This window comes from Eleutherodactylus coqui, chromosome 1 (assembly GCF_035609145.1).
Source record: "Eleutherodactylus coqui strain aEleCoq1 chromosome 1, aEleCoq1.hap1, whole genome shotgun sequence".
NCBI classification, from domain to species: domain Eukaryota; kingdom Metazoa; phylum Chordata; class Amphibia; order Anura; family Eleutherodactylidae; genus Eleutherodactylus; species Eleutherodactylus coqui.
Genome location: NC_089837.1, coordinates 288,214,359 through 288,227,652, shown reverse-complemented (window position 1 = coordinate 288,227,652; position 13,294 = coordinate 288,214,359). Strand labels below are relative to the sequence as shown.

The following is a 13,294-nucleotide window of genomic DNA, read 5'->3' as shown; positions in this document are numbered from 1 at the left end:
AACAGGCTTCGTCACTAAGGGGTTAAGTAACTGGTATTAAAATATATTACATTCTATTGAAACTCAGTGATCTGGAATAATAAATAAAAAAATACTTACGGAATTGTCCCAGAAAGAACATTGTTTATCATTAAATTTAGACCATAATTATGAATAATTTTGTATTTAGACTTCGTAAAAAATGTGTTTATAGCCTCAGATTTTCCAAGACTAATTTTAGAATTATTTTAGCACTATTATAATGACCTCTGAGATCTTGCGAGGGTCACTGGCAGGTACTTTGATGGGGGACTGTGGGGTCTATTGAATTGTCCATGAATGTCTCAGGTCTTATGGAGTGCATGGTAAAGTGTACCCGGTAACAAGGGCATCACTTGCCCACTGGAGGCCCTTGGGGTAAATAATCTGCAGACATTTCAGTGCTCTGAATGAACTTTACTGAACATGTTCTGATGGCAAACATATGGCCTGGAGGAAAGGGAGAAAGCGGTAGATACAGAGACTGCTGGAAAGGCAGATGCCAGCTAGGCCTCAATCTAATTACTCTATTTCGAATTCTGACAATTTCAAACTCTTGATGACAGGGTTGGAACCACCATTTCATGTCACAGCCAGGAAGTGAATGATGATGCAATTGTCATGTTTGCTTTGAGTTCAATAACTGCAAACCAAAAAATAATCTATCTGTCAATGTTTACATTATACTATCAGGAACACTAGTTATATGTGGTAAAGAAAACAAAAAGAGAAGAACTTTCCCTACGGGACACTAGATGGTGACAGTCCCTTACTAATAGTCAATGACCCACCCTGATAAGGACACATCCAACCCTTGTTCCTTGGCCACTCACTAGCCCTGCAACCTATAACAAATGAATACCACTGTGCAAATAAACAAACTCCACAAAATAAGCCACAGTACTTATCTTATGAGTTGTTGGATGAATCCCAGAGCCCTGATCCAGCAATGTTCACCTATACCAGCAGAAGGAGACTGCAAAAATTGAACAGCATAGAACCAAGGCAAGGTGGAAATAAATACCCTCCATAATTGCCCTCAGGTGTACTCCAAGAGCAAAACACAAAAATAATAACTCCCACCAGTGTTAAAGGAGACAAATGGAAATAGTCATACATGCTAAGTTGCTTCTCTCTCTGCTCCACTAGGTATGTGGAGGTATCCCTGGTGTAGCTGCTGCTGAAGCTCCAGTATCGTCTCTGCTTGTCAGAGGAGATGATAGGCAAGCATAATTGCAGTAACGCTGTCTCATTCTTATCATTTGATCAGCATCGCTTCTCACATCAGAGAAGACTATAGAACTTAAGAAGCAGCCACTCACCACACCAGGAATCCCTTTACATACCCAGTCGAAGAGAGAGAAGTAATACTGAGCATGTGTGACCAATATGGACCATTTACAGAGGTAGGTCCAGAAAGGCTATTCAATAGAAGCAATAGGTGGCACTATTATAACATTAACTCTGGAATATTTGGGGATAGAAACAATTTTTTAAAATAAGTGTAAATAAAGAAAATATTTATAATTATGGGCTGGATTTAACTATCAGCAATATTCTTCATGGGACAACCCCTTTAAGGACAATGAATTTGAAACACAATTTAGTAGCATAGGCTGCATGGTCCTTTTTTTCTCAGATTGGTATAAAGAACTACAAACTTTATACATTTGGGTTGATATTCCTGCCGGTGTTATGGTCTATTCTGTTGGTTTTCTATTGCTCTCTGATGACCAGAATCAGGTGGTCTGCAGCAACGGTCACTCGCCATTCATCGCGCTTGTGCCTACTCAGCCATTTGGCCATAGAAGAAGACCACTGAAGTCTGTGAGTGGCTGAGCAGTCACGTGCACAGTGAACGGCCCGTGACCGCCTGCTGCTTCTTCCAGATTGCATGCAATGGGCACCAAGGCTGTAGCGCTGAACAGGGAGCAGCCAGGGTAGGTGAGTATTCAACTGTTATTGATTTTAAGTAGAGATGAGCGAACGTACTCGGATAAGCACTACTTGTCCGAGTAATTTGCTTTATCCGAGTATCTCTCCGCTCGTCCTGAAAGATTCGGGGCGCTCCGCTGCTGACAGGTGAGTCGCAGCGGGGAGCGGGGCAGAGCGGGTGGGAGAGAGGGAGAGAAAGATCTCCCCTCCGTTCCTCCCCGCTCTCCCCTGCAGCTCCCCGCTCCGCAGCGCGTCCCGAATCTTTCAGGACGAGCGGAGAGATACTCGGATAAAGCACATTACTCGGACGAGTAGTGCTTATCCGAGTACGTTCGCTCATCTCTAATTTTAAGCCCTTTTAACTTTTTTGTTTAATTTAAAAAAAAAAACCTTTAACCAGCAAACAGAAAGAGATTGTGATCCCGCTGTACAGAGCTTTGATGAGATTACATCTGGAATACTATATTCAGCACCGGCGTGCGAGGTTTCTGATCTAGCGCCTTACAAAAAAGTCTGCATCAAAATAAGGCTCAGTCAAAAGCTGTATGGGCAGTTCTTGAGGGGTGAAGCAATTGAAAGGGCAAACAAACTCTGCCTCAGAAAGTCAAGTTAAACTCTGCCACATCTGTATTATTATGCGCTTCTAAAGTTCAAATATTGCCGTGGAGAAATTATTCAGTTTGAGTAAAAAGTTTCAGAAAAACTGTGCTTGTCTCAAGCTCTTATCTTTGTCCTTGAATGTCTGTGAAGGCAACCTGCCTCTGTACTTTTGGTCCAATGCACACGGGCGTATGTGCACTGCGGGATCTGGAGCAGGCGTTTGCCTCTAGATCCTGCAGCAAATACTGCCCATAGACATGCTAAGCAAAACAGTTTTCCATGCCCATGAGCAGAAATCAACTGCTATTTTCCGGTTGTGGGGAAAGAACGCAGCATGTCGTATTCTAGTGCATACCTCGCACAGATGGTTTATATTGCAGTCAATGGAAGCCGTCCGTCCCGCGGCGATTCCAAAACGTCAATTTTGAAATCACCGTGGATCCATGTCATCGCTGGTGCGACATTCTCTGCACTGTGTATGTGCAGCGGCGGGTCAGACAGCACATCTGCAGCACAAAGAAGAAGACATCGCACTGGTATATGGTTGTCACCGCCGGGAATAGGGTCCGCTAGGAATTCGACCCAGCGCTGTGTATTCGGCCTAAAAGTAATATAAGCCATAATCGTATTGTGAACAGAGCCTGAGTCAATATTTTGTACCAGGTGGTTTGAGGAGATAATGTATTCTGCAGTGTGTTTTCCCTCAAAATTGCAGTCTAGTGTCTGACTCTGTTCTCACATAACAGGAAATGGCAAGTGATGAGCTAAAAGAACTTAGGAACACACTGACACAAGAAGCTATAAGAGAACATCAGATGGCAAAGACAGGAGGTACTCAGACAGACCTACTGCAATGTGACAAGTGTAAGAAGAAGAACTGTACCTATAACCAGGCAAGTGACTTGTTCAATAACGAAATATGTCATGATCAGTGGAGTGTTATCTAAATCCCATTTTCTTTCATTATTCTCAAGACTTATCTCTGAAATCGAAACACAGGATATATGAGATTTGATAACATTCAAGCTGACCAATTGCTGCCCTATAATAATAGTATTTGTAGCAAAAACCTGGAATCTATGGTCAATGGCAGGGCAGCTTTAACCACAGTGTAAACATTGCATCTGTATCGGACTCCCTGGTAGCATCAGGCCCCCTCGCAGTGGCACTACTTTTAACTGTATCTGCATCCTCAGGACATAGATACAGTTGAAAAGTATTGACGAATTTGAAAGGTAATAAAGAGAAAGCTATACTCACCTATTGCGTGTCTCTGTCACTTGGGTCTCCACTTTTTCTGGGTCCAGTGGTCACATGCTTAGATGGGTGAGTGAAAATCATGGTGCGTATGAGTGGTTTTTTTTGCCACAAAAAAAGTTCAGGGTGCGCCTTTTCAATGCTTGTGCACTGGGCCCACTTGTGTATTAAATTAAAATGACCCTGGTCAATGGTACAGTAAGATTTCTAATGAAACTTCTAGGCTCAAGCGTGGACATAGCGTAGCATCAGCGCTTAAAGCGTTTCTGACTTTTCATGTGTATGTATATGACAAAGAACACTATTTCTGGCCATTATATGACTCATACCCTCACTTTCCCCTTTGCAGGATATATATCTCCTTCTTAGCTCTCTTGGGACTGGTAGGTGGAGCCTGCTGGTATTCTGCCTTCTATACACTGTACACAGAAAAAAGAGATTTTGCTCTCTATAACACACATACACAGAGACATAACATCATCATGTGGGACAGTGTACAGCAGTACTGAGCAATATAGATGTAAATAAACAAAAACCAAAAACACTCACCATTAGCTCAAACACCATGCCCATATGAGTTTCTGCTCCACTCTCCCTTCCTTCTTTTTCCCTTCCCTCTGTTCTTGAGCAAGATGAGTCATTCCACTCCAATATTTCCTCTTCTTTGTCTTAACTAAAGTAACAGAGATAACTTTACTTAAGAAGGGGCAGTGGAAAGCAAGTTAGGAGCAAGGGAGACCCTTAGTAGTCAGCACTTTAGAGTGATTTTTCAACACAGAAACCTCACTTTAGTAAGTAAACCTCACCTCTGCTGGTTATCACACTGGCTATCATGTAAGCACAAGTTGTTGAAAAGTTAGTGAGCGTTTTAATGTAAAACAATGTAAACAATATGCAATTTCAATTCACAATGTAAAAAATTATCATCATAATCATCAACCCCTGCCTCATGTTATGTGGTAAGTATATGGGTTGGGGGGGAACTATTATTACTGAGGGGGGGGGGGCTTATTATTACTGAGGGGGGGGGGGGGTATTATTATTACTGAAGGGGGCCTATTATTATTAGTGAGGGGGGCTTATTATTATTATTGAGGGGGGGTTTATTATTATTACTGAGGGGGGCTTATTATTATTATTGAGGGGGGGCTTATTATTATTACTGGGGGGGGCTTATTACTATTACTGGGGGGGGCTTATTATTATTACTGGGGGGATTATTATTACTGAGGGGGGCTTATTATTACTGAAGGGGGGGGCTTATTATTACTGAGGGGGGGGGGGGCTTATTATTACTGAGGGGGGCTTATTACTACTGAGGGGGGCCTATTACTATTACTGAGGGGGAGGGCTTATTACTATTACTGAGGGGGGGCTTATTACTATTACTGGGGGGGCTTATTACTATTACTGAGGGGGGCTTATTACTATTACTGAGGGGGGCTTATTGCTATTACTGGTGGGGGGCTTATTATTATTACTGAGGGGGGCTTATTATTATTACTGAGGGGGGCTTATTACTGTGGGGTAATTATTATTACTGAGGGGGGCTTATTATTACTGAGGGCGGCTTATTATTATTACTGAGGGGGGGGGTTAATGTTGCTAAGGGGGTATTACTATGGAGGGGGTTAATATTACTAATTGAGGCACTGTGGGGGGTCGTTATTTTTACTGGGACCACTATCATGGTCACTATTTTTACTGGGGCCACTATCAGGGTCACTATTAGGGCTCGTTCACATGGGTGTAATTGTATTTCGGTCGCACAAATACGCTGTGTATTTGCGCAATCGAAAATCACTTATGCCTGTATACTTGCGTACGCAAAAAAGAATGCAGATGGGCCTATTAAAATAGTGCACAAATATGCAGTAAATACACAGGGTTCACGACCCTAAGGGCTCAGTCACATGAGCGTTTTAACATCCGATTATTCGTGCGGTAAAAAAGATCGCACTATATAGAACCAATGCTTCCAATGGCAGCGGTCACATGTGTGAATTTTACATGCGCAAAAACGTCTGCAGGGAAAATCATTAGACACCATTTTTAAAACGTAGGTAACTGCGGCATCAGTATTTTTAAAATGTGAAACCCATGGATGCTGTCGCACCCAGGGGTTTCACCTTGTGCTCAATGGGGCCGGCGGCAGCAGCACCGACCCCTTTGAGAACATATAGTGAAGATCGCGATCCTCTGCCACAGCTGTGACAGCTATGGCAGAGGAGTTCGATGTTCTCCCATTGAATTCAATGGAGCCGGCGCTACAGCTGGCTCCATTGAAAGCAATGGGCTGCCCGCAATCCCTGCAGTGATTTTGGGGGAATGGCTTTAAATTTCCCTGGAAATCATCCCTAAAATGTGTAAAAAGTAAAAAAATATATATACTCACCTCTCTGCAGCTGCCAGGGCTCAGGCGTGTCCAGCCAGGTCTTCTCCTGCACTGCTCTGAAGTGCTTTCAGCAGGCGGGGATTTAAAATGACAGCTGAGAGCTGCCTGTGATTGGTCCCTGCGCTCAGCCAATCAGAAGCAGCAGTCACCCATTCATTGAATTCAATCAATGGCTGAATTTGGCAGCCAGGTCTTCTTTTGCCACTGATCTGTCCAGGTATTATAGATTTTTCTAGCGACTCTGTTCGCATTACATGGCCAAAATATGTGAGCCTGAGCTGGGTCATCTTCTCCTCCATGAGCCTGACTCTGGTCATCTTGCTCTCCAGTGATAAATCGGGTCTCATACGATTTAGGGCTTCTCTGTTTGTTACTCTCGCCGTCCAGGGTATACGCAGCAGCTTTCGCCAGCACCACAACTCAGCTTTTTACGCAGTCCAGCTTGCACATCAGTACATGGCTGTGAGGAAAACAATGGTTTGCACTATCCTGCATTTAGTTGCTATGCCAGTATCCCTCCAGATTTTGTCCATGCTTAGTATTGCGCTTCGCCTCAGTGTTATCCTACATTTTATCTCTGGCATAGATTCTCAATCTTGGTCAATTTTCAAACCATTCTACAGCCTCGTTGTCGATTTTTGATTTGAATTTGGCCATTTTTTGCAGTTGTCATAATTTTAGTCTTCTTTAAATTCAGGTAGAGGCCCATTTTTTCACTTTAAGTTTTAATTTTACATATCAGCTGCTTCAGACCTGCTTCTGTTTCTGCAAGCAGGGTGTGTCAGAGCTGAAACCTTGCAAAGCAACTTCCTTATAAGTCGATGTCTAACCTTCTAACAAGCCTTGTAACACGAAAGAAAGTGAGATAATCTCAGGAAATTGTACCCTCTTTATTTCCTACAGGTGCAGACACGCAGTGCAGATGAGCCAATGACAACTTTTGTGTTATGCAATGAGTGTGGACATCGTTGGAAGGTGTGTATGCTATCTAAGCATGTTCCCCTGTCCTTGCTTATGTATTTAATATCCTTTATCACTTATGATATATTTGCATGCAACAGATTTGTTGCAGAAAGTTTTATTTCTGCATTATTCACATGAATGTGGCCTGATGAATACATAAGGTTGCCACCAAAACAACTTCTTGAATGAAATAATTTTCAAGTCGCAGAAATTTCTGCAACACATCTACCTTGGATGAACATATAGAAGTTAAAAAAGGAAAAAGATTATTGCTTACCACCTCGCTCCCCATAGCATGATGTTCAAGCTCCAGCAGTAATTTCCTCACATGTGCAGCTTCACCGCCCAGTCTTAAGCAGCAGTAGGCAAATAAAATAAATCCAGAGGACAAATGAAGCTGGTAGTAGTGAAAATGGGACGCGTTTCGGTTCCCGTCGGCACCTTGGTTACCGAGGTTCCGATGGGAACCGAAACGCGTCCTATTTTGTTTTAAGCTTGGCATGTAATGGCACGTTCTAAATAAAGCAAGACATATCTCTTTTCACTATTACCAGCTTCATTTTTCTCTGGATTTATTCTATTTGGATGAATATAGACCTCATCAAACTGACAGTGAACTCTTATATCAGATACTAATACCAGAACACAATTTATTTTATGTTAAACCAATTTGTATGTACCCAAAGGCAGAAATTGTTGGTTTTAGTTCTTGCCTGCCCGCTCGAGACGAAAGGTTCGGGTGACGGCGCGGGGGAGCGGTGACTAGCGGCAGTCAGCAGGAGGGAGCAGGGGGAGAGAGGGAGAGAGAGATCTCCCCTCCGTTCCGCCCCGCTCTCCCCTGCAGCTCCCTGCCCGCCGCCGGCACCCGAACCTTTCGTCTCGAGCGGGCAGGTACTCACTAAAGGCAATGCTCGCTCGAGCAATTGCCTTTAGTGAGTATACTCGCTCATCACTAATTATTATTAATTCAATTAATCCTTAAAGTGGTTTAGATGGCCTACTTTAAAGATACTAGATTGCTGGGGGTCTTGGCATACCCCAGTGCTTCACCACTGCAGCAATCATGGGCCTCAGCATTGTACAGTGCTTGACTGCAGTGGTTACAGGTATATACAGTACGTCTTGGCTTTGTAAACAGAGCCTAATGGGGAGAACAGGTGTGGCAACACTCAAATGGCAGGGTCCAAAGCCTGCAAATATAGGCTCTTTTATTATTTTTCACCATTGCCTGCTCTTTTAAAAAGAAAGAACCCGGAAGACTCCTTAAGGAGCTCTTAAATAGGGCAAAAAGGGAGAGATGAAAACTAAAAATGAAGTATTATGTGTTCAAACAACCCTGGTTAAATTTGTTTTAGTCTGTTCCCCAGTTGGTGAAATTTAAAGGGGTCACTTGTGTAACAGAAATAGATGTTTTCCTTATATACAAATATAGTATACATAAAGTATCCCTAAATTCTAATGTATATATTAAGTACTTGTATACAGTATGTACAGATGCAGCAAAGTTTAACATGACTTTTAAGGCACAACTTTCTGTGACAGTTTGTTCACACTTTCAAATATTTTACAAGGAGTTAAATTGAATTAAGATAAGAGAACTATAACTTTTTAATGGCTTAAGATAAGATAGTTAGCACAGGCAAGTTAAACTCTACTACATCTGTATTGAGGATATTGGAAACCCACCAAATTATGGATGCAGTGACCATATACACTACAGCACATTAATTGCACCACCCAATTTTTGGGAAATGAATAAAAGAAGTTAGCCTGTGATGACTATGGATTTAGACAAATGATTAAACACTGCAAGCACCCCTAAGGCTAGTTTCACACAGGTGATCACGATATTGCTGCAAGAAAATTGTGGCAATTTCACAACTTTTTTCCCTCGATGTTTGAGCGTCAGTGTTGTTTTCAGAATCAGCCTTCTCTAAGATGTTTACATTAACTGTGACTATCTATAGAACCCTCTGTTCTGCCCTGCTTTAATAGCGAGCATATAGATCCCCAGTTCTTATCGCTAGCATACATACGTCGCCTTCTCTGAACAGCTATGACAACTTCTGCAAAACAAAACCTTCATTAACACAGTACCTACAATACTCCAGGCCAGGGTGAGTGGTCCTGTGCAGAAGGTGACCACCCCTCCCATTGCACCCACTTTTATTCTTTGTGGGTAATGCTCATTTACGCATAATACACTTGGCCAACAGATTGCAGTCTCTTCTCCTCCTTAAAGGTATATAGCCTCCCTGCAGTCATTGGCCACCTCATTAACCATTTCATGGCCCTACAGCACCTCAGCTGCTGCAAATTCTCATGGGAAGGAAAGATTCCTGTCCATACTTCATTGATATTAAATACCTTCATCCTTATCATAATGTAGGTATAGAAGCGTGCATTATGTTATTTTTCAGCAGTTGTATAATATATACTGCAGATGCTGAAAAACCTCTTTTTTAAAGAGTGAGAACACTATATGTGAGTCAGTGGTTGGCACAGTAACAGGTTGGATTCTACAGGAAGGCATGAGCAGAGGCTATTTAGCGCCACTCATGTATTTGTAAAATTGGCAAGTTCTGATATCAGGATGTGATATACCTAACTACTGTTATGAGCAAATTGCTTGATGTATCACACCCTAATCAGCTTTTACATGAATAATCTTCATACCTTTGTCTTTTTCTTACAGTTCTGTTGATCTGTGGCTCCCAACAAATAATGATCTTTCCTGCTCTGTAAATATGCCAGGAACAACATTGTTTTCTTCCAAGTCTGTCCTGTCAAATATACGTGTATATATATATATATATATATATATATATATATATATTCCCCTGTGATCAACAAGTCTATTACCTACATGTTTATAGGGTTTACAAACCCAGTTCCAAAAAGCTTGGGCTGCTGTGTAAAATAAATGTAAATACAAAAGAATGCAATAATTTAGGAATCTCATATAACCATATTCATTCACAGTAGAACATAGAACACATCAGAAGGTGAAAGGGAGACATTTTTTCCATTTCATTTTAAAAAATCAACTGATTTGGAAATTGATGGCAGCAATACATCTCTAAATAGTTGAGGCAGGTCCATGTCTACCATTGTGTAGCTGCGAGGTGGGGTCTGTCGGAGGGGTTCAGAGTGCCCCGCTCTGATCGCTACCTCTTGTTTCTGTCTGCTTCTGCGTCTAGCCACCTACGTAGCAAGCTAACACATCAGTCCTGACTGCTTCAGTACTGTCTTCTCAGGGTTCTGTTAGCAGTCCAGAACGAACATAACATTATAACCGGCAATATAAAAGTGCGCTAGACGCAGTATGGATCCTGTTCAGTCACTTGCTAAACAGGTGAAAGCTATGTTTGTAAAGGATTCAATGCAAGCTCTGCTTCAGCAGGTACTAGCATTGTCACAGCAAATGACGGATATTATGCAACAGCTGTCTGCCATTAAGTATTCTCCTGCATCTTTTGACGTTTCTGCGCAATCTGAACCTAAACTTATTTTACTAGTCCATTTTTCTGCTAAATGGAGTGACTTTGTTACATTTCATGAAGCCTGCAAGCTATATTTTCGTTAAAGGCCAATTTCCTTAGGGAATGAGATCCAGAGAGTGGGCATTGTAATCTCTTGGTCACGGGGAGACCCTCAGGCCTGAACATTTTCCCTTTCCGCCACTTCGCCTGCTCTGTCTACAGTAGACATTTTTCTTCAGCGCTAGGCCTGCTCTATGATCTGGATCGTGTTGCCCTCACTGAAAGTAAAATTCGTATATGCTACAACAAGGCAATTGTCCGGGTTTGAAAAGCCAGTTCTGTTTCAGCCTGTCATGCAGGGTGAAGAATGCAATGGTTCAGTATGCTACATGCTGCTTTGCATGCTGGAGGATGCTATAGCTTCGGCAATTAGGATTGCTCGCTGTCTGTGAGAGAGAATCCGAGAAACAGTGTTTGAGTCTCCCTCATCATCGTCTACATTCCCAGAAGAGCTTTTGGATGAGCCTATGTCGATAGTTTCTATTAATAAAGAACATAGGGATAATCATCTAAAGAATGGTTTGTGCTTTTATTGTAGACCAGGTGGGCCCTTTATTCGCAGCCAATTAACAAAAAGAGACAACAAGTTTCTTGGTTGGCTAAATCCAGATAATAACATCATATCTGCTGGTTGACTAGTCAGTCAGACGTTAATTTGATTAATTCCCAGTTTTCCCTAAAAGCAGGTCTGAAGATAGAAACACTCTCTAACCGAACTTCTATTTCCACAATAGATTCATCCCCGTTACACCTGAAGCACATTGTTCCGAATATACGATTAAAGACCCATTTACACAGAGCGATGATCGCTCAAAAATCACTAAAAAGCGATAGTTTGAGCGATCATTGTTGCGTCTAAACATGCGGCCATCGTGCACTGCTAGCTGATCGTTAAATTCAGGCCAACCTAAAAATCATTGTTCGGCCTTACCAGGAGTTTTCCACGGGTAGTGCTGATAGCATTGTTTCCCGTCGGAGAACAAAGGAACTGAAAGCAGATAAAAGCCCTCGGGATATTAACTGCTTTCCGCTAAAGGCTTAATTTGCACACTAATAAGCTATTAGGTAGCTGAGTAGCTACTTAATAGTTTATGCAAAATGATTGCTCAAAGCTGTCACTCAAACTGTCATCCATCATGTACCTTGCATCCGTGATGGGCGTGGTGCATAAATGCTTAGCATGGACATAACACTAGAGTTTTGGGAGAGGAATGTTGTGCCATTCTTGTCTGATGTATTATTATGGATTATTTGTTTCATTATGCGCCAAATGTCTTCTATTGGTGAGAAGTCTGGACTACAGGCAGGCCAATTTAGTAACTGAACTCTTCTGTGAAGCAATGCAGTTGTAATAAATGCTATATCGGGCTTATGATTGTTTTGCTGAAATATGCAAGGCCCTCCCTGAAAGAGATGTTTTCTGTAGGGGAGCAAAAGTTGTTCGAAAAGCTCTATATACCACTCAGCATTGATAGTGCCTTTCAAGATGTATATGCTGCCCATGCCATAGGCACTAATGCAACCCTCATCAGAGATGCAGGCGTTTGAGCTGTGTATTGATAACAAACTGGATGGTCCAGCATTTCTAGATTGTATTGATATATGGCTTCTTCTTTGCATTGAACTGTATTCTCAGGCAATGATTTCTAGAAGTATTTCTGAGCCCATGCAGTGATTTGCTTTACAGGATCATGCCTGTTTTTAATGCAGTGCTGCCTGAGGGCCTGTAGATATGGACCATCGGCCTTGTCCCTTGTGTACATGAATTTCTCCAGATTCACTGAATCTTTTGATGATATTCTGTACTGATGGTGGGATATTCAAAGTCTTCACAATTTTACATTGAGGGACATTTTTCTGAAATTGTTCACAATTTTTAGATGCAGAGTTCACAGATTGGTGAACCATCTTAGCTTCTGAGAAACTCTGACTTTATAACATCCTATTTTTATACACGGTCATCTGATTTAGTAAAAAAAAATGTCCCTCCAGCTGTTTTTCATTACTACCACTTACTTTTCTAGGCTTTTGTTAACGCTGTCCAATCTTTTGAGTTACTTAAATGAAATGGAAAAATTGATATGTGTTCAATTGTGAATAAAATATGGTTATAAGAGATTTCCAAATCATTGTATTTTTTTTTTTACCTTACTTTTTTTTTTACATTTTACACATAGTACCAAGTCTGGAATGTTTCGTAGAGAGGAGTGACATAACATTTATGGAATACTGCAACCGGTTATATTAAACTCTTAAAGTCATTTTTCTGGAAATCGTGACATATGGGATGGTATAGTGGTGGATTTGGAACTGTGTATTTTGAGTCTATCTACGTCCTCCAAGAAATATAAGAATACAAATTTGTTGAAAGTTATTTTTATGTACCATGAAAATCAGCATTATATCTTCACCGTAATCAATACAATCCATTTCTCACTTCATGTCTTTGGTAATAAAGTTAAGTGGCTGGATACAGATATTGAATGCCGCTTAAGTTACTTTTTCTTCTTTTGTTTGCAAGTTGAGTACTGAACAGATAAAAACAAACTATAGTTAATAAGCGAAAACCAAAGTGTCTGTAATT

The 13,294-nt window shown here is 41.4% G+C and overlaps 1 protein-coding gene across 2 annotated transcripts in view; it reads left to right on the top strand.

Moving 5' to 3' along the window:
* Positions 1–13,193, top strand: part of LOC136572019 (transcription elongation factor A protein 3-like) — a 55,341-nt gene extending 42,148 nt beyond the window's left edge. For both annotated transcript variants that reach the window (XM_066572648.1, XM_066572642.1), the window contains 3 exons: positions 3,300–3,446; positions 7,109–7,180; positions 9,864–13,193. In XM_066572648.1, coding sequence (XP_066428745.1) covers positions 3,300–3,446; positions 7,109–7,180; positions 9,864–9,872 — 228 coding nt within the window. In that variant the 3' untranslated portion in view covers positions 9,873–13,193. The remainder of the gene's footprint in view (positions 1–3,299; positions 3,447–7,108; positions 7,181–9,863) is intronic.
* The last annotated feature ends 101 nt before the right edge of the window (positions 13,194–13,294 follow it).